The sequence below is a fragment of the Gallinula chloropus genome (genome assembly GCF_964237585.1).
Source record: "Gallinula chloropus genome assembly, chromosome: 4".
NCBI classification, from domain to species: domain Eukaryota; kingdom Metazoa; phylum Chordata; class Aves; order Gruiformes; family Rallidae; genus Gallinula; species Gallinula chloropus.
This window is the reverse complement of record NC_140088.1, coordinates 15,767,804-15,793,370: the sequence shown is the minus strand read 5'-3', so window position 1 is coordinate 15,793,370 and position 25,567 is coordinate 15,767,804. Positions and strand designations below refer to the sequence as shown.

Here is a 25,567-nt window from a genome sequence, read left to right as displayed (position 1 = left end):
AGTATTAAATGCTCTATCTCAAGCTTGGCAATTTGTAGTTGGCTGTAGGCCGATAAGAAAGACGTCTAGTCTTGATATGAAGACAGAAGGAGATGAAGAATTCACCACATTAACTTGTTCTGGCAGTTAATAATTTTCTGTGTCTCATTCTTCACTTGAATTTGCCTGGTTTCATAATTCCTGTGCTCACTCCTCAGTATGGCTTAGTCTGCGCAGAGCCTTTTCCTGCTGGTGTTTTATGCCTCCGACAGTACCAATTCATTAATCAAGCCATAAATCAAGTCATCTCCTTTTCAGTAAGTCACATAGGTTGAGCACAGTAAGTCTTCTACAATAAGGCATTTTCTTTAGATCTTGGATAATTACTCAGCTTCTTTTGCACCTTCCCCAGCTTTTCAGCAACCTTTGAAAATAAATATCCTGCATAGGATCAGTCTCATGAGTACCACAAAGGGGACAAAGGCAACCTGGTACTTCTACTCTCTATTCCCTTGTTTATGCATTCAAGGATTAGTTTCACCCTTTTTGCCACAGTATCTCGCTGGAGCGAAACTACTCTGATGAGCCTGATCCTTTTCAGACCACAGTTTTCCAGGGTAAAGTTTCTTATTACACACCTCCTAATCTCCTATCTGTTTCCCACATGCATAACTTTGCATTTGGCTGTAGTAAAAGGCTTCTTACATGAAAGTGTCTGATCTGCTAGGTGATCCAGCCTGATCTATGTAAATGCTTTCCCCCCCCTCACCATCACCATTCCAGCAGGCTTCCCAATACCTACATATTTTATCAGCAGTAAGTTTATATTTACTTCTAGGGCAATGAGGAAAATGTTGAATAGCACTGAATTTCAAATTCTTCCTAATACTACTCCCATGGCCTTTGCAAAGCACTGGCCACATGACTTTATTCCCTTCTGCTCTGTGTCCAGCAGACAAACTTGGCTGCACTGTTTTCCCTATGCATTAACCAGCCTGTTGTTTGATGTTTCTCTCAGTGTAGTCACCCAGATAGAAAGGTTCAGCGCTGCCCCTGATCTGAATGCTAAACACAAAGAAACTTTCAGCAGGAAAGCAATTTAAGGAATAAATTCCTGTCCAGTGAGGACTCTTTGCTGTTAACCATGCCTTCAGGGAACCACAGAAGGTAGGGCTAGAAAGTACTTTAAGAGCATCTCTAGTCATCTTCCTGCTCATGCCAGGGATGCTTAAATTACCCTTGACTCTTTTTTTTTTGGGTCAAGATTATTTTGATGCTGGAAAATACATCCCTAGATTTTTTTCTTCTGTCAGAGGATCCTCTATCAGTTAATACTTTTTCTCCTGAACTGCTGTTAGCCTCACCAGGCACATCTATTGGGATTATTGACTTGGCCATTTTTTAATATGGGCATAGAACAGTCACTCCTCTCACTTTGATATTTCCTTGCTATTACAGGATATATGAAGTATCACTATCAGCAGGCTAGAGATCAGTCAAATAAACCCTATCAGCATTCCCATGCAAGCTATCCAGTCCTGCTGATTTTAAAATATTTACCCCCAGTACATACTTTGCATTCCTCCTGGTCACTAATGGAGTGGAAAATTTTTCATCAGCCCATGTGATGTCAGTGCATCATCTTTCTTCCTTCCAAATGCAGAACAGAAATATTTATTCAATATTTGTCTTTTCTGCAACATTATCATTTTATCATCTGCATCAAGCAGCAGCATGTACCTTTGTTAGAACTTCTGTTGTTCTTAATATACTCTTAATTCATTTTATTGTCTTAAGTCCTGCCAGATGATGATTTTTTCTGTTGTAATTTTTTTCTTCCCTATTTTTACATTATATAACTTCTAATTTATATTGATTTCTATGTATTTCCTGGTTTATCCACTTGCTGTGTAGGCTTTTTCTTTTCTAACTATGCCTTCACTTCATACATTGACCCAGGATGGCATTTGAAAACAGCGTCATTGTCTATTATGCTTATGAAATTGAGGGTGTTTTTTTTTAATCCAGTGACCCTCAAACAGCTTCCAGTTATCTTTCAGATTTTTCTGTCTTAGCATCCCTTCCTCAGCTTTGCTGTGTTTTGTTCTGTTCTCTAATCTGATTCAGTGGCCGCCGAGAGATTTTCTTCCCCCACAGTATCTTACACTGTGTTATTATTTAGTACATTGAACCATTATGTATTAAAGCACCTGTGGCTCTGAGTTATTAATAATTCCAAAATACTCAGTGTTTGTCCTTAAGAGAGAACATTTCCTCCTTACACTGCCTCCTTCTCATACTCCTCTTTTATTCACTCTCTTGTTAGAGACAAACTAAACCAAGAGATTTTACAGTATAATTTGTTCCAGCAAGTTTCAGAATGCTGGTTAAATTAATTTTCTTCTTAAAAAGGCATATCTCTGATTTTGCGCTTCTACCTCCACTCTTAGCAGCAGTATAGAAACAGCTGAAGAATTCCTCCTTTCTTTGATTTTGACACATCAGTTCAAGTTTGTTCATAAGGCCAAGTTACACCACAGTTGCACTAGAAATAGGGTCCTTACACATTTTTCATTGAATACCCTCTCTGAGATTTCATTGTCACCTTATTTTTCTTATGACACTTTCAGAATGCATTGCAAAACACCCAGAAGCCTGGCCAAGCAGCCACCTAACTTCACCATCTATTTCAGATGCTATATCCATGCATGTGATGAACCCCACTTTGAAGTGATACACCAGGAGATCACTGCACTTTTTAAAAAAGTATTTTTCCTTTCACATCTTGTCACTATCCCAGTAGCTGTCCCACAACAAACACACAATCCCAACAAACATCAGTAGAAGCCAAATGGTCCCAAATCTTCTTGATGACTAAGAGTCTACAGATACACTAAATAAATACTTCATCAAATATTCATCTGTCTCTTACACAGCAAAGTTCTGCATCAGCAGGCATTACCCCAGTATAGACTGCATAGAGATGGCCATGATATTGTCTAAAGAGTAAGTTTTCATTTTGGAAAGTTATTCGGGAGACCTCTTGAAGAATTTCATGGGATTATGTACCTACCCCTGGAGAATGTTTAGCTCATGACACGTACAAAAGTAGTGAGACTGTCATACTGTAATTATAATTATCAGATATTTTACACTTACTACAAATGCCAGCTTAATATCTAGCCAGTAAACTTTAAAAATCTTCATTTCTAGAAAAGATCTAGAAAAGATCAGAATTTATGCTCTAGATACCCTGGTCATCTCGCAAAACTTCAAGTTACAGCTAATATAACTGATGGTGGTAATGACAGATCAACATCAGAAATATAAGCACAAAAACAGATCAAGTGAGCTGGAACTGGAGCAGAAGTCCAACACACCTTCCAGCTCTGAAAGCCATCTGCACAACTAGTTGAGAGTTTTCATCTATGGACTGATCCATTCTTAACAGTTTGGCAAACATGGAGAGCTATCTGAATTTCTTAGTGCGCTATACTTCATTCCCAGTGATGGAATATTTCTCTCCAATAGTATGCCCATTGTTAGGGCAAAATTTATAATGGCTTTGAATCACTAACTTCATTCTTAGTGCTATGAAGATGATTAAGGGTCTGGAGCATCTCCCCTATGAGGAAAGGCTGAGTAAGTTGGGACTGTTCAGCCTTGAGAAGAGAAGACTAAGGGGGGGACCTAATTAAAGTTTATAATTATCTGAAGCAGGGGTTGCAGGGGGAATCAGCCAGCCCCTTTTCAGTGCTCTGTGGAGACAGGACAAGGGGCAATGGCTGCAAGTTGGAGCACAGGAAGTTCCGCACCAACAGGCAGAAAAACTTCTTCACAGTGAGGGTGACAGAGCCCTGGGACAGGCTGCCCAGGGAGGTGGTGGAGTCTCCTTCACTGGAGATATTCAAGACCCACCTGGATGCCTGTCTGTGCAATATGAGCTGGGGAGCTGCTTTGGCAAGGGGGTTGGACCCGATGATCTCTCGAGGTCCCTTCCAACCCCTACGATTCTATGATTCTTTATTAACTATTCTCTGCCAACAAGAACATTGTGAACCTTTGCTTTCCTCCTTTACTCAGTTGTGAGGCATGGACACTTCTGGATGATGATGCACACTATCCTAAGGAGATATAACAAAATCCCCTGTCTCCACTGATAATAGATGGAGCCAGATAAATAGTTCAGGCCCATTTCTTGACTTCTGAGTAGCTGAAGTCAGTCAGAATAATCCCAAACTGATGGTCAAATTAGGTGCTCTGTTTCATAACACCCTAACTACATGAGACAGATCCTAAACTGGTCCCATGAGAGTCAGGAAGAAGTCCAAATTATGCTCTGTTGTATAAGTAAAATCTCACTTCTTTCGTAATTTGACCTCTATCACACCTATGCCATCAAATGCTTTTTGAAGTTTCTCATAGTTGCCCTTGCAAATAGGAACTAAATCCCCTCTTTTATATAACTCCAAAGGAAAAATACAAGTTAATAGAAGGGGAATTTGAGAGTAAAAGTGCCAGTACTGAATTTTGCTTCTTCAGGGGAAAAAAAAAAAGCAGCCATAGTTGCTTTTTGATTCAAAGCCATTATAAATTTTGTTCTAACAATGAGCATGCTATTGGAGAGAACTATTCCATCACAGTTTAACACAGCCAAAGATGATATCAGCTTATAAAATCCTTTGGGAGTCATCTACATTTTCAGTAGGCTTTTTTTCTTAAGGGATATCTATACAAATGCAAGCAATTAAGTATTCTTTATTAGCCATTCTCAGAGGTACAAACTTAACCATCAATTGATGTTCTTCTCAACCCCCTAATAAGACCAGAGGACAAAGAAATAGTACATCTTCCCCAAATGAGCTGTTTCTCTAGCATGATCCTAGACATGAACCACCACTACTAACTATATTGCACTGACTGTAAAACAATTATGTGCTATAATTCCGTGAACATTTAGTTGTTACTTACCTGCAGACATTGCTGTGACATAAATAAAACTTGGATAAAGTAGGAATTCACAAGCCCTGCTTCTGTGGTTAGATTATGTCGTCCCTCACTTCTCCCTCTTGCTACAACAGGTCTGTTACCTCCCTCTCCCCATCCAATTTTTACATTCCCTGTATTCTCAGTGCCCTTGTCCCATGATTGGGATAAGGTAAAAAGACCAAGGTTCATTACCAGGTGGGAAGCTCAGCAGTCAAGTTAATACTTTCTGGCAGAGCAACTTCACTAGGCTTGTGCTAATAATCTCTTCTAGGGCGTTTTTGGCACAGCAGAACATCTTCCGGACATCCTGGGAAGCTATGCTTACAGAAGTACCCTTAGAAGTGTCCGAAACTGATGGGAAAACAACTAATGTAAAGATACAGGTAGATGAGTTGATGTGCACCCTGCCCTCACCTGCTGACAACAACCCCATAACCCCAGCTGGCAATTCCTAGATGCAGACATGGCTGGGCAGTTCTTGTATCCCTTTGTTGTGATCTTTGAATGGTGACACTATGACACCCAACTCCTTTCTTTGCAAGGGAGTTAAAAACGGTGCTGTCATGTTCCCTGGGACTGGCAGATAGCAGTATGAAAATTAGGGCAACTGGATATGCCCTGGGGAGTTGCGCACAAGCAAGATCAGGCATCCCTTGGGAACAACTCACCCCATAGCCCTATATGTCAGTGTTGATCTCCCCCCACCTGCTGGATAACAGAGGAAGAGAAAACAATCCACAGAAAATCCTTACAGCATCAGAACAACTCCTCCACGACCTCCATCCAGACTGATATCTAGGTATACAAAGGTTTACCACTTTTTTAAAAGGTACAGGTTACCAGGCTGAGTAACAAATACAAACTCTGTTAATGACAGAGCTAATAGAGATTTTTGCATAACTTCCAGCAATCTTATCTGGAAGCAACCCCCAGCAGCTAGCCCCTGTTTAGCTTTCAGAGTCAAGTAGCCACACTCTCCTTTAGCTCTACCATCTGATGCAAATACAGTAGCTCTGCAGAACTGTCTGCCATCCACACAGAGCAGGAGGTCAGAGGATGCACTGATGTATCCTTCATACCTATACCCTGCTCTGGTGGTTTGGCCCCACACACCACTCACTTCCAGGGAAGAAAGAGACAGAGCCTCCAAGAGTTGGGATAAGGACAGTTTACTGACAAAAGCACTGAGAAAGTAGAACAACAAAGCCCAATTACACTCACACCCAGTGATAACACTGAGTACCTTACCAACCTGACAATTACAGAGTACTGCACAACACAAGGAGCAACCCACACAGCACCCCAGCCACACTCAGACTGCCCACCCAGCACCCAGGAGCAGCCCTCCCCACCAGACCCTTTTATGGGGGAGTGATATCCAGTGGTGTGGGAAACAGCCTGGGCAAACTCAGCTCACCTGGGCTGGCTGCTGGGGGAAGTTAATACTGGCCTGGTCAGAACCAGGACACCTGCATGCCATTGAATCTGAAAGACCAAAGCAGGCTGCAATTATCTCAACAAATTTCAGTTCCTGCCTCTAGGGCTTTATGGCCACAGGGATCTGAAAAATCAAGCTTTGCTAGATATTACATTTCAGGACCAAGACCAACTGAATTTACAGTGCCTCCAGTATCCACTCAAGCTTGCAGCCTTAGGTTTATCTGAGCAAAGCTCTCTGAGCAATTTTTTTTTTTTTCAGGTTGCTTACGTACAGTGGTTGGAATGTGTCATATGATAGTGGAGTTTTTCCTTTAAAATAGGCACCAAACCCATTACAAGAAGGGATTCTTTTGTTCGTTTTAGCAGGAATAAAGACTTCTTTTAAACAATGTGAACACACTGGTTGTGCAACTTCAGAATGTACAGAAAGAATGATGGATGTAACCACAAAATATTAGAACTCAAAGCAAATAGACATATTTGGGATCCTACAACTTTCATTATTATGAATAATATTTTGTAGGGGAGGAGATTTCTGGGATAGAAGTTAGGTCAACATTTCAAGGGTAGTAAGTGAAATTGATTGTAAAAGGTTTTCTTGAAAGACTGAAAACAGTTTGGCCTTGTCACTGTATGTACCTTCAGACGGCGTTAGATGACAGGCTTCCCTTGAATCCAGAGACTTTCCCATAAGTTGAGGAAAATACTTATAGTAACATAAAAAATAAAAAGACCAAATGCAAAACTGCATGTGTGAATGATCCTCATTGGCCATTGGCATTTATGGTGGGCAGAGCTGTGTGTGTCATCTTGTTTATTTTTTGTTCTAGAGAGGGAGATCATGGAATCATAGAACAGATAGAATGTGTTAGGTTGGAAGGGACCTTTAAAGGCCATCTAGTCCAAGCCCATTGCAGTAAGCGGGGACACCTTTAACTAGATCATGCTGCTCAGAGCTTCATCAAGCCTGACCTTGAATGTCTTCAGAGATGGGGCCTCCACCACCTCTCTGGGTAACCTGTGACAGTGTCTCACCACCATCAGAATGAAAAACTTCCTAATATCTAATCTAAATATTCCCTGCTCTAGTTTAAAACCATTGCCCCTCATACTATTGCTACATGCCCTTCCAAACAGTCCTTCCCCAGCTTTTCTGCAGGTCCCTTCAGGTACTAGAAGGTCACTATAAAGTCTCACAAGTCTTCTCCAGGCTGTACAACCCCAACTCTCTCACTGTCTTTGCAGGACAGGTGCTCCAGCCCTCTGATCATCATTGTAGTGCTCCTCTGAACCCACCCCAAGACATTCACGTCCTTTTCTTGAAATCTCCTGAGCTGGACGCAGTACTGCAGGTGGGGTCTCACCAGAGCAGAGTAGAGGGGGGAATCACCTCTCTTGACCTGCTGGCCACACTTCTTTTGATGCGATTGGCCTTCTGACTGTGAGTGCACATTGTTGGCTCATATACAGCTTTTGTCTATCAGTATCCCCATGTCCTTTTCCTCAGGTCTGGTCGCTATCCTCCAGCCTGTATTGGTAATGAGGACTGTTCCGACACAAGTGCAGGACCTTGCACTTGCCCTTGTTGAACTTCATGGAGTTTGCATAGGCCCACTTCTTTAGCTTGTCCAGGTCCCTCTGGGTGACATCCCATCCCTCTGGCATGTTGATGACACCGCTCGGCTTGGTGTCATCTGCAGGGCTCCTGATGTTTTCAGAAAGTAATTCTCAAGGCCTGCAATAATAAATGGATAAATAAGTAAAAAGCAGCCAGCCTTATATATTCAGATGGTCACACGTTATGTCAATGTTTTTAAGGTTTCAGTGTAACTTCCTCTCCAGTGATTTTGTGTCTGCCTATATGCTTGTCAACAGCTCTTAACAATGGATCAAATAAGCAGTCCTATAACTGATGGTAGAAGCTTTATCATCAGAAAACACACTAACATTGCAGTGAGACATGAAACTGCATCTATTTAAGATACAGGGTCAGATATTCCAAGACCATAGTTCTTCTGGAAGAGTTGTATAGTCTTAGCTACTTTTGGTACTGAAAGTGTTGGGAGATTTTGGAAGTGTTTGTGCAAATGCAAAAGGTGGCTTATTTGTATGTGTGAGAGTTGCTCCATTTCATACATGCTCACTGACTCCCCAGTGAGTAAATGATACACATTTTTCTCTCCAGCTGAGAGAAAAATTAGAATGAACTATACCACCTGACCACTTATACCCAAGTTTTATGTCTAGCATGCACCATTGATGTTGACTTTATGACACTGCTGAATTTTCCAGAACTCCTTATGATAGTTTTGTTTGGTTAGTAGTCTTTGATTTCTTGAGTATGACTTATACAGAGTGGCTCAGGTTTAATATACAGGACTACTTCACTCTTTAAAAAAAAAAAAATTAATTTCACAGAAAGAATCTTGAACTGCTTTGGGCTTGATATGAAATGTTCCCCTCCTCAGTAGCCCCAGAATATAAGGAGCTTGGCATTCTGAGAGTGGTACAAAGTGGTATTGTTAAACAGAAGCTAATTAGGATGGGATTTCATGTTGCTAAGAGCTAAGTCTTTGGTATGCAACAGAACCAAATAGCAAGGGCAAAGATTTAACTATTTAAGGCTGAAGTTTGCTATTTAAAGGAAAATTATCATCCTAGCCCAATCGTTAGCTGCAGACAGGAGAGTGTTTCTATACCGATGATAAGATGACGGGCTGTCACGATTCCACCCAGTCAGTCCAGATCAAATGTGCTCAGGATATAAGCCAAGAGATTATTTTTTTCCAACCTGCCAGCATCAAAAGCACCATCTGTGATCGATTTTGTGATAATGGAGTAAACAGCTACTGGAAATTCAGGGCATTTCCCGGAGATTTTGGTGTCTGGGAGGAATGAATATGAGCTTGCAGGAGTAGCACAGCAGCTGCTATCCAAAACCTACTGTCTCTTCTGCAGAGGCTGAGACATGACCCAGTCACAAACCCCTGTGACTATAACCTCTTGCAAGCAGGGGTATTTTGCCTGATCCTGTGCAGGAAAATTGGTGGAAGATGCCCTGAATCTTCTCTCCTTTTATGCCTATGTGCCTGCAATTCACAGGGTATTTTTTAATGACAGCAGGCTTACCTTAAATATAAATCTAGTCAATCTAAGCCCAGATAGTAAATTATGGGCAGTGATTTCAGACAAGACTATAGAAATCTGGAATCAGCATTCTGCATTTCTGTGTGGCTGTTCTGCATGCTTTGCAGAGGGAATGTAAAGCAGCAGTACAGCCTTAAAAGCTCTTCTTAACTGAAAAGAGCAATCCTTTCTTGCGGTAATGGTGGCATTACTTTTGCCCATTAAAAGAATTAGCTTACATTTTTGATCCAACAGAAAGATATTTAGCTAAACTTTTTAATTTCTAAAAGGTTTACTATAAGGCTTTTGATTTTTATGATGTCTTCTGAGAAGTGAAATAATCTGGAGGCAAACACAAATGGTAGTAATAGCTCTAATGTTAATTTGACTGTATGAGAAAAAAAGGCTGAGACAAGTAACTTGTACAGAAACATCAGCCTTGAATTTTGACCTATTGTAAGGGTGGGAGTGGGTCCAGCTTCAACAAAGTTAGGAAAATAAAAAAGGCTTAAGGTGCTTGGTGGATTTGCACCAAAGAGAAAAATAGTTCTTTGAACTAATTCCTGAACTGAACACAAGCATGCAGTGTTGTCTTGCCCTAAGAACATAACCTCCTATTCTCTGTACAGTCCCATGTGTTTTTCTGTTAAAACAATCAAATGTTTACCTTCTTTTTAGGAATAATTGCCCAGGTGCCCCTGAGCCAAGATTATACACTAGCGTGTGCATCCCATGTGTCAGAGGCATGGTTTGGGGTTGGACACGCCTCCAACAGAGAGCCTGTAGCAAATCTGTAGCCATTCATGGTCTCTCTTTCCTCTGACTCTTCAGAGCTGTAGCACTACAGTGGTCGCTAGAAACGACCTGGGAGCAGCTCACATTTATCTGATCCAAGCTTTCTGTTTATTTCAGCTGAAGAAGACACTCTGTTAGCTGTAATCAGCAGAGAGCCTAAAACATGCAGATGCACAGTTGTGTTCATGTCTGTCAGAGAGCAATGACTGGCTTTCCCAAAGGGAAGTTTGTTTCCCTGGTAAGACAGAAGTTGGTGAACCGTGAAGAGAGACGTGCAGAAGTGGTCAGGCCAGTGGCTGAGCGCAGTGCCAAGGAAACACAAGGGCTTGCCCAGCGTAGCCGTTGCTTTGTCAGGCAGCTCAGGTTTCTTGGCTGATGAGAACACTTTGTTGGACGTAATTAAGTGTTGTGCAGGGAACTTCCCTGTTTAAAATGTGAAATCTTTCTTAAAATATTACCAGATACATCTTTCATGCTTGCTGGAGTTTGCTAACCCATTTAAGAAAGTGTGAGTTAGCAGTGGTGTGTTTAGAGGAATGATGTGCTTTACAGGCGTGGCTGTGCACGGCTGGGCCTGGCAACCACTCCAACAGAAAATGGGTCCCATTGCCTCTGCACCCAATTTTCCCTATATGCGGCCCAGTTTCCCATGTGAAAACGTGCGCTGAGAAACGTTAAACCAGACAAAGGCGTCGCGCCCCTCCTCAGGACACCCGGTTTTGGTGGGTTCCTCTGGATCAGGGCCTCAAGCCAACACCCTGCGGGAGGAACCCGCCCGCCGCGCCGCCTCCAGACACCAGGTGGCGCCAGAGCACAGCGGAACGGGGTTGGGGCGGGTGAGCGCGGCGTGTGGCGGGCGGCCGTTACCCCCCGTCCGCCGGCAGCGCAGAGGGTCAGGGTGGGCCTGTCTGTTTCCTCCTGTTGTCGCGCCTTTACAGGGAAGATCTGTTACTATGACGTGTCAGGCGTTACGCAGTTAGGCGGGTGATACGTACATGTATGCACGCGTGGTTACATTACTGCATATACATGCGTACCTAAACGCGTGGTACCATCTGTATGCTTTAGAAGAACGACGAACGTAAACACGCTTCTCACCAAAAGAAAACCCCGAAGGGAAAAATTAAATTTGAAGCCTCCAATTTACACAAACGTAAAAAGAAAGCCCCGGGTGGTGAGGCGGCTTTGCCCGTGACTGGCCGGGCAGAGCGACTGCAGCGGGAAGATGTGCTCCAGTGCGGGGAGTGGGAGGAGGAAGGGAGGGTGGGCCGGGGTGCCTGCTCACCCCCCTGGGTGGCTCCCCTGCCAAGCTGCCCATCCTTTTTGTCCTCCTCCTCCTCCCTATGCGCCAGACAAAATGCCTGAAGTTTCATTCTCCTGCTGCCCCCACCATCACATGGGCACCAAGTGCAAACGCCCCCACCCCCCCCCCCCACTCCTCGGCCAAGGTTTCCAGAATGGCCAAAGAACTCGTGCGTCCCGGCTGACTGAGCATTTGCAAGCTGAGTTCTGACCTCCTCCTGTTTGCAATTAACACTAATTAAGCAATAATTAAAAATTGCCCCATGACATCGTTTGCAAAAGGTCCCAACTCAGTTTTGTGTTGGAGCTGCCTTAGCCCATTTAATTGTCTGTCTAGTGCTGTTCTGTACCCTGACGTGGCTTTCTGAAGGTGCAAAGTGGCATGGCCCATCTCTTTGCCAGGACTGAGGGGAAGCAATTGCTGATGGAGGGAGAAGGCCAGCAGCTCTTTTGCAGGCCAAGACAACTCAAGACAACTCTGGGCAAGGTAGTGTGGTGTGAGGAAATGTGAGGGAGTGTCTCCCATGGCAGCAGGCAGCACAGTGAAATCCAAGCGCCGTTGAAATCTATAGCCAAGGTGACAGATTTCTCTTAGAAGAATTTTTGTATCACAGTGAAAGACAAGTGCTAGATCAATTCATGAGCCTCCCAGGAGGTGCTCATTGATAGGAAATTAAAACAATTTTTAAAAAAAGGCAGTTTCAAAGTTGGCACCTTTGTCTGGTCACCTTGTTACAGGTGTCCTGACGTCAGTTCTCAGACACCCAACCCATGAATTTCCCAGCACCTTTGAAACCAAGCCAAGAACATTTTGCCCAGGGGCAGAGGCACACAAAATTATGTTTCTTTTAAAAGATGCTTGTTGGCTGTGTTTGAAAGCCGTCTTATCCTTTATCAATTTTACTCCTCCCCTCCTCCAGAATTTTCCAGAAATCTCAAACTGCATCACAAAAATGATGCAGATCAGAAAAGCCACCACTCCACCCATCTCTTCACGTCCTTTCATCCTGGCAGCTGTGCTGTTTGGCAATTGTTGCTGTGTACAAGGGGGTGGATGGGTACCAGGGAGGCAGGCACCTCCAAACGGCACAGGCAAGAGTGTGCTGAGTAATGCTTGCCACTTTTGTAATGGAGCAGAGGGCAGGGTGAGACCTTTACACAGTGGGTGAAGGCTTGGTGACAGGATACTTCAGTGAAAAGACTGTGGATTTCTTCCTTCCACATGGATGGTTTCCCCCTATGACCAAGATAAAAGGTTTGAGGTTTTGTCCACATGCTTTCAGATGTGACAGAGGGCAGTGTGCATGTTGTTTCTGTATATCATATCTCTGTGTGTTTGTACTTTCACACTGGTCTGTGTGGTGGCATCTCCTGGGGTCCTCATCAGCACTCCCCACTAACCCCGTCCAGTTGCAGTACTATCAGATGCTGCTTGCTTAGGCTGCCCGCTGACATCATTTGCCTTTGCTGTCCATTAAAACCAATTTGCAATGTCACCTCAACTGCCCGTGGCAGCTTGTAACATGGACAAGCAGGAGTTACTTCTTTGAGCTGCCACTAACCTTTGGGGAATGAATGGTATAGCAATGCTTTCCTTGCCAACTTGGGGGGTAGGGGAAGCCCCAGGACTGATCCCAAAACTCAGTTGAGAGAGGGGTTGTCTGCTCCTCTCCAGCCACAGGCACTATCACATCCTCTTGTGATGTGTCTTTGAAAAGGGATCCCCACTTTTCTGCTGGTTTTGCAGATCACCATGGAAACTGGCAGGAACAGAGCTGTCAAGTGAGGCTCAGTGGCTGCTGCTCTCAGAACACATTTGTCTGGGGATCTTGCCTATAGAGAGAGGGAGACCTCTCCAAGGCTGCTCACCTGCAGGTGACCTCTCCTGGGAGAAACAGGCAGAAGGATGTCCATGGGGGTCTTTGCCATTTCCACCCCCCAAGTGGGATGCAATAATTCCTCTCTTTATGTGATGCCTTGACAAGCCTGAAAGATCCCAGAGCAGAGATCACAAACATCTGGGAGCTGTGTGCCTGGCTCCAGTGTTAGATCAGGAAAGGAGCCAAAAACCTCTCCAGCTAACGTGACCTCCCTCCTGCACTCCCATGGAGGACAGCCCACCCGCTGGTTCCTGCAACAGAGCTTCTGTGAGTAGGAGTCTTACGGCAGGGAACCGTCTTCTTCTCCACACCCCATCCTGACATCTGGCAGCTGTAGGCCTGACTTCAGTGCAAGGCTGGGAAGGCAGCCAAAGCCCTTCCCACAGGCTAGCCTCAGCTTTTACTAGTGTCTTCTCTCCTCCCCTCCCAGCCAGTACAGGCCACCTGACTGGTTGTAGAGAGCACAGTGTTTTGTGCAGCCTCTTCTATGCCGACCGCAGAGCTACCCCAGGTGCCTGTGCCAAAGTTCTCAGATCAGCACCCAAACAGGCAGCAACCTGAAATCTGCTGCACCAAAAGTATTGATTTAACAATTCTAGGAATGGAATTTCCCCCAGCCCTGTCATAGGGATACAGCAAAGACAAGGATAACCTCTTGGCCTAACCACACCTCTCATCCAACAACTCTTTTCACAGATCTGGCTGGGATCAGACACAGGTTTACTCCCCATGATCACTTGTGGTTTCAGTCTCTTTACTGAGAAGCTGTTTGCAGTGATGTGTGAATGCAGAACTGTAATCACCACCAGCAATAATAGAGTCTAAGCCATGCCATGGAGCTCTTCTATGGCAACCTGCAGCACACACTGTGATCTCCTTAGTGCTCACTCCCAGTAACGATGCCCCTCAGGTAGCTGATATTTAGGAATGGGGCTGAGATGATCAGTCTGTCACAGCTGCTTGTTTGCCAGAGTGGGAAGAAGGGTTTTATTTCTTATTACTTGGCCTGAACTCAAACCAGTAATCTGTTCTCTGCTCCCCACGTGGTTTGGGTCTCTTTCTCTGGTGCATCTTTTTGCACTGTTTCCAGACCCAGCTCTGTAAGTAGGTATTTGCCTGGCATTTCACAGGAAACCAGTGGAAACAAAATCACCATAGACTGCGGCCTAACTTGCTCTTCTGGGAGGCCAAATGTGCTGCTGCTGTTCAAGGAGTGGTTGAGGGATATCGACTCTCCCTCGCAGCAGCAGAATTGTGGCCACACCTCACATCACTGGGACTGCAGGGGCAGCAGGTCCAGCTCTCCAGGGCTCTCCCTGATTTGTCCTAGCACCTTGTCCTAGCTCCATCCTCCTTCTTCTTGGCAGTAGCAGCCAAGACCCTCAACCTTAGGGTAGCAGCATTCAGTATTGCAAATGGTGTTCAGCCAGTGTTTTGCATAGTTGTGGCATCTGGGCTTGATACAGTTTTCCTGTGAGATATATCAGGTATGGCATCACTTGCACAGCAGTTACCATAGTAGTCTGTGGACTCAGAAAAAGACTCAAAGAGCATCTTGGTATGTGGGAACCTTATGGGCTGCATACCAGCCAATGTCAGACAAGAAAGACCACACAAAACAAACATACTTGAAAGGACTGCTTTCTTCCTCCTTAGCCTGAAGACTCCCACATGCTGTCCTCCTTTCCCCTCCCCACTGGAATGGGAATTTAACAGACACACACAGACAAACTGATAACAACTTCAAATTTACTTTTTACGCTCAAGTTGTCTAATCTATGATCCAGATAAACCTATGAGGATACAACATTAATAATTCTAAGAGATGTTAAATCTATGTATTTTATAGATGAGAAAGTTTTTTGTCACAGACTAATGATGGTGGCTTCTCAGTCTAGCACAAAAAGACCTAATGCAATCTGGTACTTGGAGGCTGAAATTGGAGAAATCCAGAGGTGAAACAAGGCATGAGCTATTAATAGTGAGAATAACACTGGAGTTACCTCTGGGATGGCTCCCTAAGGAAAATGGGAATTCTCCATTGTTTTGTTCTGTGCCAGTCAAGACTGTATACACAAAACATATGCTCTCGCTCAAGTTCTGGTTTGAATAGCACACACAAGTGTCTTTATATCCTGTGTGTGAAGTGTGACGAGATGACCATAGCATGATCAAAAACAGCTGACAAAGTACCGTAGGGCAATGGTTTCCTGGCCCTCCCACTGGGTCCTCCCACGAGCAACTGTTTTATGCAGTGAGGTGATCCACAGCTGCCAGTCTCTTATTTTCTGCTGCATGAACTTGTCATTGCTGATTAGAAGAGAAGCAAGGCAGGGGGTTGCAGGTCTGTGTTGTGTCTGTCGGCACACTGCAAGCCCAGGAGAAATACAGTAGGGGAACTAGGAACAAAAGCCATTTTCAACATCTTTTAGCCTCTAACATAGGTGGAATTTCGAGAACTAAAATATGAAGCCTAAGTTCCCTGAGGAGAGAGACGAGTACCTCAAACAGTTGTTTCAAGGTACTGCCTTGGTTTTGGGCAACCTTCTTCCTACATAGGACTGAGCCTTCAGTGGGGCTCTGACATGTGGACTTGGTCTGGCTGGTGTCCTTGCCCCTTTGGTAAGTGTTCAGCTGTGCTGTGTCTGGAACATAATGCTTTCTCCCACCTGCAGAACTATGATAACTTTGCTTACTAGAGAAAGAGTTTCTTCTGCTGTCATCTTCTGATACCATGGTCTCATTTATCTTTTTGTCCTTCTGTTTAGGTATCTGGAATCTGGTGCTCTTAACAAAGCAGCCGGTTCTTGTGTTGTGATAACGATAGGCTAACAGTGCCAAAGCCAGTTCTCCTCAATCTGCCAGAGAGTTTATTTTGTCAACAAGGTATCTGCTGCTTATAATAGAATTAATTTTTTGCTGAACGATTTGTCTGCAAATTGTAAAGACATGACATAGTGTGCTTAGGCAGACATATTAAAGATAACGTCCAAGGCAAATCACTCAAGTACTGTGAGATACTACTGGCTCCTCTTACAACCTTCTCCCTCTGAAGTCAAAGCTATTTTTCTATTTGTGTTATTTAATGAAAGACATATTTTAATTAAATTTTTAAAATAATTGTGAAGTAATTTAACAGAAGTGACAGGAGGTGTAAGGAGGCACAGCTTTGTAGAATGATTGCATTAAAGAAATGGCAGCACACAGCTGTACCAGTGTTGATGTGGTTCTGGGCCTTCAGGGGTTAAAGCAAGGTGTGTGCAGGCAATACTTGGGAAGGTACTTTGTGTAAAGTTCAGTGGCTGAGGAATGTCCTGGCAGTCAAGCTTCATTGCCTGGGAAAAACACAAGACCAGATTGACATTTCAGTGAGTGATACAATCCTGTTGGCCTGGCTGGTGCAAAAGGAGTGAATTTGACCAGTGCCTTTAAAGGAAGAATAAAAACACTTCATAAAATTCAGATTGAGAAATATTGTGGTTGAGTGTTATGCTGGTTTGGGCTGGGATAGAGTTAATGTTCTTCTAGTAACTGGTATGGGGATGTGTTTTGGATTTGCTTTGAGAACTGTTGGTAACACAGGAATGCTTGTGCTACTGCCCAGCAGTGCTTACACACAGCCAAGGCCTTTTCTGCCCCTCACACCCCCCACCAGCGAGTAGGCTGTGGGTGCACAAGGGAGGGTTCACAACTTGGACAGCGGGCCCCCGCTGACCAAAGGGATATTCCATACTGTATGACCTTGTACTCAGCATATAAAGCTTAGGGAAGAAGAAGGAAGGGGGAGACATTCAGAGTGATGGCTTTTGTCTTCCCAGGTAATGGTTACATGTGATGGAGCCCGTATCATCCTGGAGACGGCTGAACACCTGCCTGCTGATGGGAAGTGGGGAATGAATCTCTTGATTTGCTTTGCTTGTGTATGCAGCTTTTGTGTTACTTGTTAAACTGTCTTTTTCTCAGCCCACAAGTTTTCTTGCTTTTGCTCTTCCAATTCTCTCCCCTTCCCACCAGAGTGAGTGAGCGAGCAGCCGTGTGGTGCTCAGCTGCTGGCTGGGGTTAAACCACAACACATACTGTGGCTGAAAGGAGTCAGGAAGAGGATGGCCAGCCTGAAGGGGAAAGCTCCTTTTCCCATTTTGTCTTTTGGCCTGCCTCTGTTCAGGAAGGGAATCTTTTCAGAGAGCTTTTGCCCTCTGAAATACTTACAGGGAGTCACAAATTGGGCTGGTTCTAGTTATTTATTACAGTTATCACTGGGAGTAATGATCAATAGAGGCATACACACAACAGACATCCTGTAGGCACCTGGAGTCTCTCTTCTGGAGGAATCTCTCTGGGAGACACTGTCCCAGTGGCCAGCTCCACCTCTGCCTGTATTCCTGCCTGTTCCTGATCAGCTTGCCGAATGGCAGAGCTCCTTTCCAGATGCCTGTTTCTTTTCAGCCCTTTGCCTGTCTCCACTTGGCTCTCTGGCTGTCTCTGTGTAGTGCTATCCCACTCTGCCTGAAACAGCTCTGTAATGCATGCTTTGTCTTTTAGCTAGAGAGGAACAGGAATCTTCTTTCAGCCAAATTCACATGAAACTGGAAACGGATGAGAAATCTAAAGTGAAACAATCTTTAGGAAACTGCAAGGTCCACAGACTCTTTGGAAATTGGACTACTTATTTGGATAATGAGGTATAGATTTCAAAGTTTGCTTTTAGTCACTTCAGTGTCCAAATCTTGACCGTATGTTTTTAGTTTTATTTCTATATTTTAACCACTTACATCACGTGAGTCTTTTTATCTGTGTATGGAAAGTGATTTGATACTCAGTGTGTCTCTGTTGAGACACCAGTGCAAGCACACTATTGATGTGAAGAAAGCGTTTACATTGGAAGCTTAATAAACACTAGATCTCAGACCGGGCAATACCTGTGAGCTAGATAACCAGCCATACTTTAGAGCTTGTTTTAACCATGCCCAGTGAATAGTGGTGCTCACAGTACTAGGAGATAATTTTATTCAGTTGTTGTGTCTGCTTTCTCCATACATTGTTGCAAGCCTGTTTACTTCAGGGTGCTTTTTGGTGTGGGTAGGCTCATAGAGAACTTTTAAAGTATCTTTGACACAATTACGGTGACTAAAGAAGCAGAATGAATGCCCTTTCACTTTGGAACACACTGATCTAAGACCCAAAGCCCTGGAAAAGCTGGGTCCTGGAACCCCTAGTTGTCTATGGTGCCTGGTGCTCCCACGTGCCTCCCCTTGCCTGCTCAACTCTGTAAGAAGAGGTGCCCAGGAGTGGCAGGACTGGCCTGCAGCAGAGGGCAGTGGCAAGCAGGACAAGGCGTGTGTGCGTACACTCTCAGCAGCTAGCCACTCCTCAGCGGTCAGGAGAGCTATCATTATTCTAATTCGGTTTTCATCTCTACCCTGGCACCAACCCCGTGCCCCGATGCTGCCTACAACCAGTAAAGGGTGCTCCCTCCAGCTAGAGCCTGGGGTGTTCCACCAGCTCCTCAGCTGTGAAGGCAACACGAAGCTCGGGATGCACATTCACCACCTGGCTGCTCCGCAGAGAACACCACTGTGCCTCAGAGATGGGGACGGTTTGGGAACATCAACACTGAAGGCAAGGGGTGATCCAGGCAATAAAGGCCCAAGACCAACACTTCCTGGTTTGGCAGGCCCGAGGAAGAAGCCTGCTGCCGCCAGAGCTCTGCCCAAGGGGTCCTAAGCGCGCTTCGGCTGTTGCCTAAAGGCGGGCGCTTGGCAGCACCAGGCAGTTGCCCCGCGCAGGGAGAGCGGGAGCGTTCCCGCCTGAGAGGGCAGCGGGCAGCCCGGCCCGGCATGTTCCACCAGCACCCATGGCCTCAGTGGAAGCCCCCAAGGGTGCAAGGGTGGGCGGAGAGGAGGGATGTTTCCGCTAGGGACAGAGCGCAGCCGTGGATCCTCTGCACCCGGGGCAGGACGCTGCCCGCCCCACCTGCCTCACCGCTGCGCCCGAGAAGGGGTTAAAAGCCCGGGGCGGGTGATGTCAGTTCCTGCGCTCCTCGGGAGGGCTGGCTCTGTTATTTGAGCCGGGCTCTCCCGCTCGAAGGAAAACGGAGAGAGAATGGGAAAGTGCTGAATGGGACAGAAGCCGTGCCGGGCACCTGCCTGCTACCCGGCGCCGCGCAGCCGCCCGCGGCGAGGGCCGGCCCCGCCGCGATCCCCGCGACCGCGCGGGGTCAGGAGCCTCTGGACGCCGCCGGCCGCGCCTGTCAGCGCCCCGCTCCGCCGGGGCGAGACCCCCGCGCCGGCCAAGGTGAGCGCAGCGCTCCGGCGCCCGGGCCCCCTGCTCGCTGCTGAGGGAGATGTCCGCAAGCCCTCGGGTGGGGAGAGAGCGGTTGGGGGTTTTGGAGGGCTGGTCTGTGCGGGGGTGGCTGTCATAGCCTGCGCCCCCAGCCCCATCTCTCCACAACCCCCCCCCTCCCCCCCCAATCCACCCGTCTTCTTTTCTCCTCAAGGTGACGGTAGTGGGACCGACGGGAGCGTTCTGGGGGTGATGTTGTGTCATCTCTGTTAGCAGAGGTTTTAAATAAGTAAGGTTCCCCTCGGATCTGGGACTTTGGTCCCTGTAGACGAAGAAGGTGGGGGTAGGCACGGCCGCACGAAGGGAAGAATGCAGCCCAACAGTAAATAGAAGTCCTGCGGTGGCTTCTCTCTTCCTGGTGAGCCTGGGTGTGTGGGGCAAGACCTGCAGAGGCAGAATGGCAAAACCCGGAGCCTGCTTTCTGGCACCTTTACTCGTCAAGCCACCTGCACTGATGTAGAGGGAATGACTTTTCTTTCTCCCCCGCAGCTCCCCCCCCCCCTCTTTCCAAGCATTTCCCATGCTTGTCACATTATTTTTCTTCAAGCTCTGCACATCCCGGGCTGCTCTTGTGAACTGGAAATGACCGTATGGCTGAACAATTCCAATGCCCTCAGGGTGAAAGAGCTGGAGGGCAAAACTGGTTGAAGTGGAAAATGAGGTGACTGGGGGCAGGGAGTTGGTTAATAGTACCGGGTTTCCACACTGGCTTTTGACCGTTGCCCATACTGCTGACTCTCTTGGTGTTGATGCAGGGACATGGGAGGAAATATCTCTCCCTTCATGTGTTACATTTATCACATTTCTACAGATTCCTTTTGTCGTAGAACGGTAGGAAAGTTAGATCAGAATTAAGCTCTGGTGTTCGCATAGGGGTTGGTGTATTTTACTGGCAGGTGTGAAGAACTGCACTCCTATGCTGAGTGAATGCCCTATAGCAGCGTGGATAAACTGATTCCTGAGCTGAGAAGACACTAGCATTTGAAATACAGAAATACCATTTGTCTGCGTTGTTTTCACTGAATGAACAAAGCTGCAAACGCTTTACTTACATTCCTATCTGTACCTTAAATTCTTCATGCTGATTAATTGCTTTTTGTTCTTAAAAGACTTTTCAGAGGGAAATATATAAAGTCTCTGAAGTATTTTGGTTTCTATTCTGGATCCATCAACATCTGGGATATCAGATGATTCTGGTCTAAAACAAAAAAAACCACTATGACATTCTGGTATAAATTTTAGCTTCATCAGAACTACAGCTGGATATGGGCACTCCAAGTAAATATATTAATATTTTGCTTATAGCATTTAGTGTCAGAGTTGTCTCCAAAACTTGCAGATATAGTCAAAACTAGAAGTCTTATGTTTGCATTTAGCAGTTGGTTCAGTCGCTTTTCCCCCACTAAGTTTGCAGCTCCTATTATCTTCACTGGAAGTTGTTCGATACTTTCACACTTGCTACTCTTTAAGAAGCATAGTTATGCATTTAAGGATGATGTTTGGAAAATCCCAGCTTGCTATGAAAAGGGCCTGCCTCCTATTTTAAGTGTTTCTAAAGTATCAGTGTTGCATCTCAAAGTATCTAATTTCCAACTTCTTCAAATGCCAAAGGGGAAAAAGAACCAGTTTTATATAAACATAGAAATCCTTTATCTGATATGAAAAGTACCAATATCTGTGGGAGGAGAGGAATCAAAGAACTTAGTGGGTTAAGACAGGTAAGTAATACCAAATAGGCATGTGGAGTGGCATGTCTAGTACCAAGGATTTAAAGTCAGTCTGTCAAAGTAAAGTTGATATTGTAATTCATAAAGTACAGTTGAACGGCTAATGTTTAGCAAAATGGGGGAGAAGGAATGATACATTTAACAGTAAGTGAGAATTCAGAATAAATTTGAAGTTGTAAATCAAGTTGCAATTTAGGGGTAGATGTGAGATGTAATACAATACCTTTCTCTGAGAAAGGGTAAGGTTTTTATTGGAGAGAAGAAAAGCCACAAGTCTCATCCCTGGCCTTCAGAAGTCATTTGATATGATGGCACATGGGGCATTATTAGCTAAAGTGGAAGCGATGGGGGTTAATAGAAATAAAAGATAGACAAATGATGGAAGAGAATGTGATGACTGTGCTGAAGGGGGTCTGTTAGAAGGTAGATATATTACTGGAAGAGTTGGCTGACCCAGGGGATTAGTAAGGGTGACAAACTCTAATCACACAAAGAAAAACGATGCATTAGAAGTAGTAATAAAGTGGGCGCAAAACCTGGGGAGAGACTATTAGAAACAGCAGAGTTGGTAAAGATCTGGATATACTGATCAGTCATAGGGTAACTGTGGGCCTGTTAAATTTTGTAATGGACTGTAGTACAGAGATTCTTGATCTTGTGGAGATCTGGCACAGACCTGTGTTTTGCTCACCTGATCCAGTAGCATTGTAATGGCCCACCTGCACAACCATGGCTAGCATTTGCAAAGGTGAAGCCAGCTGGGATTCCTCTGCTCCAGTTGTGTTGGCTTGTCTGTGAAGGTCGACCACTGGTGTAAAAAAGGCAAGTGCAACCAGGGGAGGTAGTACCTAGGAGAACAGAAATTATTAAATGTCTTTTCACAAGACTTTGGTGAGGCTGTGTGTTGTGCAAAGGAGTGAGACAGATAAACCACATCTATTTTATGATGCACACTGAAGCTGGAACAGGTGCAGTGGGAGAGTGGTGAGCTTTTCTTACGAGACTAAAGGAGCCCCTTATCTCTATCTAGCCTTGCAAAATGAGGTCTTCAGGGAGAAGCGTTTGATACCTATAAATATACCAAGGGGTAAATATGAGGGAGGGAAAAAACCCTAGCTAGGCTGAAGGGCAATATTCTACAAGAGTGAACAGATGCAAGCTGATAATGGTTACATTTATGCTGGTAATTAGAAGGCAGCTCATTAGAGGGGTGAGGTTCTATAACAACAGGAATAGTGGGAGCAAAACTGCCTGCACGGTTCTAGGGAAGGGCTGCATTTGTTTATGAAAGGGATTATATGGTGCCGTTGTCTACAGTGAGAAGGAATGAGACTTAATGATTCAGGACATCTATCCCAGTTTTAGACTTCCTATTCAGAACAGGATATTTTAGTTCCCTCAGAAGTTACAGACTATCTGAGGAAATTACCTTTGCTCTGGCATAAGCTATGAGGTAAAGCAGATTAATTTCAATTTGTGCCATTAAGAGTTTATCCTGTTTGCTTGCATGTCTTCCTTGGACTTAAACTCTATAAAAAAGACTAGACTATCTATAGCTATATGAAAGAGAATGACATATGAGAGTTGAAGTATTGTGTTCAGGAAAGAGTTACCTGTAAACAAACATGGTGTTGTAGGACCTTTCCATGACTTAGTGCACCCTTTCAGCTTGAGAAGGACCTACAGTACTACCTTGGAGGGACACCCTACAATATTGTGAAGTGTGCCAAAAGTAGTCTGGTTAAATGCCAGGCAAGGAGCTAGGGCTAGAGATTAGATCAGTGTGTTAGACAGGGCCCTGGAAAAGGATGGCCTGTATTTCTGTAAAGCTGGACGTATGCTGCCTGTAGAATACTAGCCTCCCTATGGCAGAGTGTTTTCAGTGATACAGGAGTGAACATGAGCATGCTTTTTCCTTGTTTTCCTTTAACCTACCTTCTGAGCTGAAATAGGATGTCACAAATGATTGGAAAGGCAGGCAACTCACTGCCTGGAAAACCTTCTGTTACTGAACAAAGCAACCTGTATATAAAATAATTTATAGGTAAAATTTGTAGCTAAAGTGTATAGAATATGTCTGTCTTAACTCAGAACAGCAGTGACATTACCTGGCCAGAGTGGCTTGCTGTGTTATGTATACTTACACTGCTTTGTATACTTAGAGTAACTTGAATGTCAGGTCTCTCACATGCAAAATACAAGCCAGATGTCCCAACAAGTGGGTGCAACTAGATGGACAACTTAAGCTTTCCCACCGTGCAAAAGCAGATGTAAAGGCAACAAAGCTGAGTGATTTCACTGCTCTCTCCCAAGTCTTGGTCTGTTACTTTGGTCCCAGTTCAGGAAAGCACCAAGTTTGCCTGCAAGCAGGTGAGAAGTTCCTTTTAAGTATGGTTTTCAGTGTTCTGGTGAAGCTGATGAACTAGTAGCTGTTCTGGCTTTGTAAACATTTGTTTAGAGCTGTTAATACAGCTGGCTGCTGGACTGCACACACTGTATTGGTATTACAAACCTTTTTGGTGAGTGCTCATAAACACCTGAATTTGGTTAAGGACACTTATTACCTATATTTTACATATCTTCTAAAATCAGCACAAAGTATCTGAAATGTCTAAACAGGAGTAAGAAAATAAAGCTACTTCAAAGACCATAGCTCTTTCTACTTTGTGGATTCTGTTTATCTCTTGATGTCTGCAAGGACTTTAGTAGACAAACACACACACTGTGTTTTGTCTTCAGCCCTAGCTTATTCCTGGCTGGGATCACTGTGTGTTTTAACAAAGTGATTGTTCAGATAGTGTGGTACAGCTACTCTTACTGTGGACTGACTGTATCCAGTAGTTTGGGATTGGCAATCCAGTTGCATTCTCTCAATACAGTCTGCTTAAGATAAGGCACTGGTACCCCAGGTTAATAATGGGTGTGTGACCTGAGTTACATTTAAGAGTTTTTAGTGACTTGAGAGTTTACAGTGATGTGTCAGAGGAGGCAGGAGTAGAAATACTCTGAGTTTATAGGTAGCTGCTGAGCAACGCTGTAGGGATGGCAGTAAGGCTGTTTGTGGAATACACAATATGATGGATTATTAATTATTTACTCTCTCTAAAGGCAAAAGGTTTTTTTAATTTATCTGTTATTCATTGAAGGTGACCTCTGGCAGAGGGCAATATCAATAACTCGGGACAGCACCATTTCATCTTCTGCTCGCAGAAGAAATAGCCTTTGTTACCAGTCCTGTAAGGCCAAGAAAGACTAGGAACAAGGGATGAAGGTTTGCCCATGTAAAATACATATTTTTCCCTTCTCTTTTCTAGGATTTTTAGAGCGCCTCAGATGACATCCCAAGCGGATGATTAACTTGACAATGGCAGAACTCACAGTGGAGAACGGCAGCTGTATGGACTGGCAAAAGCGGTGCCTTGCGTTGGAGGCCCAGCTCTTCAAATTCCGCTTGCAGGCAAGCAAGATCCGAGAGCTGTTAGCTGAGAAGGTGAGGCAGTGGTGGTGGCGGCTTCTACTTTGCACTGAGTTATGGCAGAAGAGCAAAAAAACAATCCCTAAATGCTGAGCCATCCAATAAAACTGGTACTTGTGGTAGGGATAGCTTTCTTGATTAGAGTGTATTATTGCACTCTGCTTATCACATGAGATACAGAGATGTGCCTGTTAGTGGTGTAAAGTGGTATTAATGAAAACAAGAATTTGGTCTTGTTTACTGGAAAATCGCCACATAGTCGGATTCTGATGGAAAACACTACCAGTAAGATTCTGGGTATCTAAAGTGACGGAGGCAGCTGCAGAGCAAAGATGGATATTTTGGATAGGAACAGCAGGATCAAGACTTGACTGGCAATAGAAAAGCTTACAAATTATGCTGCAATGTTAAGGGGCTGGACAGGGGTACATGTACTGCCATAGTGTTAGAATAACACTGCGTATCCCCCCCAAACATTCTGGGGATACTTAGAAGCAGGACTGACATATTTT

General features: G+C 44.7%; 1 protein-coding gene across 1 annotated transcript in view; it reads left to right on the top strand.

Annotated features, from left to right (window-relative positions):
* Positions 1–15,977: 15,977 nt before the first annotated feature.
* The window catches only part of PLEKHH1 (pleckstrin homology, MyTH4 and FERM domain containing H1), a gene marked incomplete at its 3' end in the record, with an annotated part of 52,365 nt that continues 42,775 nt past the window's right edge, over positions 15,978–25,567 (top strand). Inside the window, exons 1-2 of the mRNA XM_084263379.1 lie at positions 15,978–16,032; positions 24,895–25,070. Of these exons, the coding sequence (XP_084119505.1) occupies positions 24,930–25,070 (141 nt within the window). The 5' untranslated portion in view covers positions 15,978–16,032; positions 24,895–24,929. The remainder of the gene's footprint in view (positions 16,033–24,894; positions 25,071–25,567) is intronic.